The following is a 1,826-nucleotide window of genomic DNA, read 5'->3' as shown; positions in this document are numbered from 1 at the left end:
CATAGGTAGGACGTAGGTAACCAAACACACCCAAAGTGTTTTAGCATCGCCCATTCTATCGTTCCTTTATTAGTTTTTATATTGTGCCGATTTTTGTCAGGAGAAAACGCTGGCATGTTCATGCCTCTTACGTTCGTGTCATGGGTTGTACCCCACTGTATTCGCTCTAACTTCTTCTATCAATGAATGATACGCAAGCTTTGCGTATTCGCGAAAAAAAAACGCTGGCATTTTTGGTTGCAAAAACTAAAAAATCTTGTATCAGGCACTTCTCTTCAGTTTCGAGAAAGTAAAAAACTGGATAAAAGCATTAGACTTCTATTAATAGAAATGGCATAGCACGCAATCTTACAGTAACCTCCACACGTATACGAATTTACACTTGAATAATCCCCCATTTTGATGGGTTCTAAGTTCTAATTTGTCGATGAGCTAATAAATCTTCTGTACATCATATACTATATATGACGTGCGTCTGGGCGAGCTGAGGGTCTGGACTTTGACATGGCACGATCATGTCCCGGGCGCCTTGGGAGTGTGACGATCGTTAGGGCCTGAACCCGGGTAGTCGGTTGTCTGCAGCGCCATCCTCCCGAACATCTCCTCCACGATCGCGTCGCTCTCCCTCCTGTTGCCCTGCATCATTTTGACATGTTTCAGCAATATGATTGATTGATTACCTAGCAAGAGTTTGATCCGGGAGCAGTACATTGCCTGAACCCAAATACATGTAGTACAGTACTACAGTTCTCTGAATATGGTTTATGATTTCATCAAGTGATTTAGATCTAGCAATGCCGCGTTGATGTACAATAAACTACAATTATGTTGCGCTCAAACACCAAATCACGTGGCCTCTTCACCAAGAATCACACCGTCAGATTACTAAAAAAATGCGGACTTAACTTAATTAGTTGCACAATGACACGGTTTTTTTTTCTTTACTATTCTTTTCTATTCTGAAGAGATATAGATGGACACATCGTTTCCCCCAGACTCATGAGATGGCATCAGGCTGATATACAAAAATATTCAGCACGGGCCGAGAAGCGATCGAGAGCAGCAGGTGAACCCAAGCGAGAGGTAAATCTCAAGCAAGCCAACCGTGTTCAAGCAAGCAGTGGATCAAGCACGTACGTACCTCTGCTGAACCACCAGCGCCACGGAACGTCCGAGCCTCCACGGCCATCATCCTGTAGCTCCCTGCATATATCTCATCAAAATCAGCACAGAAACAGTTCACACCTTGGGACGCTTCTTCACCGGAATAAACGGCGGAGAAGGCGATGAGGTTCTTGAGGTGGAAAAAGGGGTTGCTCACTCGTGAAGCGGGCGGCGTGGGAGGAGGCGACGAGGAGGTGCACAACGAGCAGGATCGCCAGCAGACGGCCGGCCGCAGATCTCCACCCCATCACGACGTAGACGTACTCCTCGCTGACCCCGAGCAGCAAGTGCAGCAGTGCCCCCGAGGCTATATAGCCGCGGCTGCTGCGATTGAGTTCGCGCTGACGTGCGTTCCTGCCCTCCAAGAGGAGCTAATCATGGAGAGCACCGCGCTGAGGGTGAGGGTGAGAGAGACGCACGGGAAAGGGAAGTCTTTTTGAACGCACGCACGCACGCCCACCTCGACGCAATTGGCTACCTACCGAACATACGTAGTAGTACTACAGTAGATTTCAATTATGCCTGGGGCTACGAGAGAGATAAGGGCAGGAGAGCGAAAGGTCTCGGGTTAGCTGAGCTAGTAGACGGCCGATAATGGTGGCGTCGCAGCTTGCAGCTGAGTACTACGTAGACGGAAAGGTGAGCTTCCCAATGTCTCGATC

At 48.3% G+C, this 1,826-nt stretch overlaps 1 protein-coding gene across 1 annotated transcript; it reads right to left on the bottom strand.

Moving 5' to 3' along the window:
- Window positions 1–291: 291 nt before the first annotated feature.
- On the bottom strand, window positions 292–1,606 carry LOC119362877. Its single transcript, XM_037628148.1, has 3 exons — window positions 1,322–1,606; window positions 1,142–1,203; window positions 292–636 (listed from the first exon to the last, which is right to left on the bottom strand). The coding sequence occupies exons 1-3, from the start codon at window positions 1,410–1,412 to the stop codon at window positions 514–516; spliced, it is 276 nt and encodes a 91-aa protein (XP_037484045.1). The 5' UTR covers window positions 1,413–1,606; the 3' UTR covers window positions 292–513.
- Window positions 1,607–1,826: the final 220 nt, after the last annotated feature.

Source organism: Triticum dicoccoides, chromosome 2B (assembly GCF_002162155.2).
Source record: "Triticum dicoccoides isolate Atlit2015 ecotype Zavitan chromosome 2B, WEW_v2.0, whole genome shotgun sequence".
Classification (NCBI taxonomy): Eukaryota; Viridiplantae; Streptophyta; class Magnoliopsida; order Poales; family Poaceae; genus Triticum; species Triticum dicoccoides.
The sequence above is the reverse complement of the archived record's forward strand: the minus strand, read 5'-3'. Positions and strand labels throughout refer to the sequence as shown.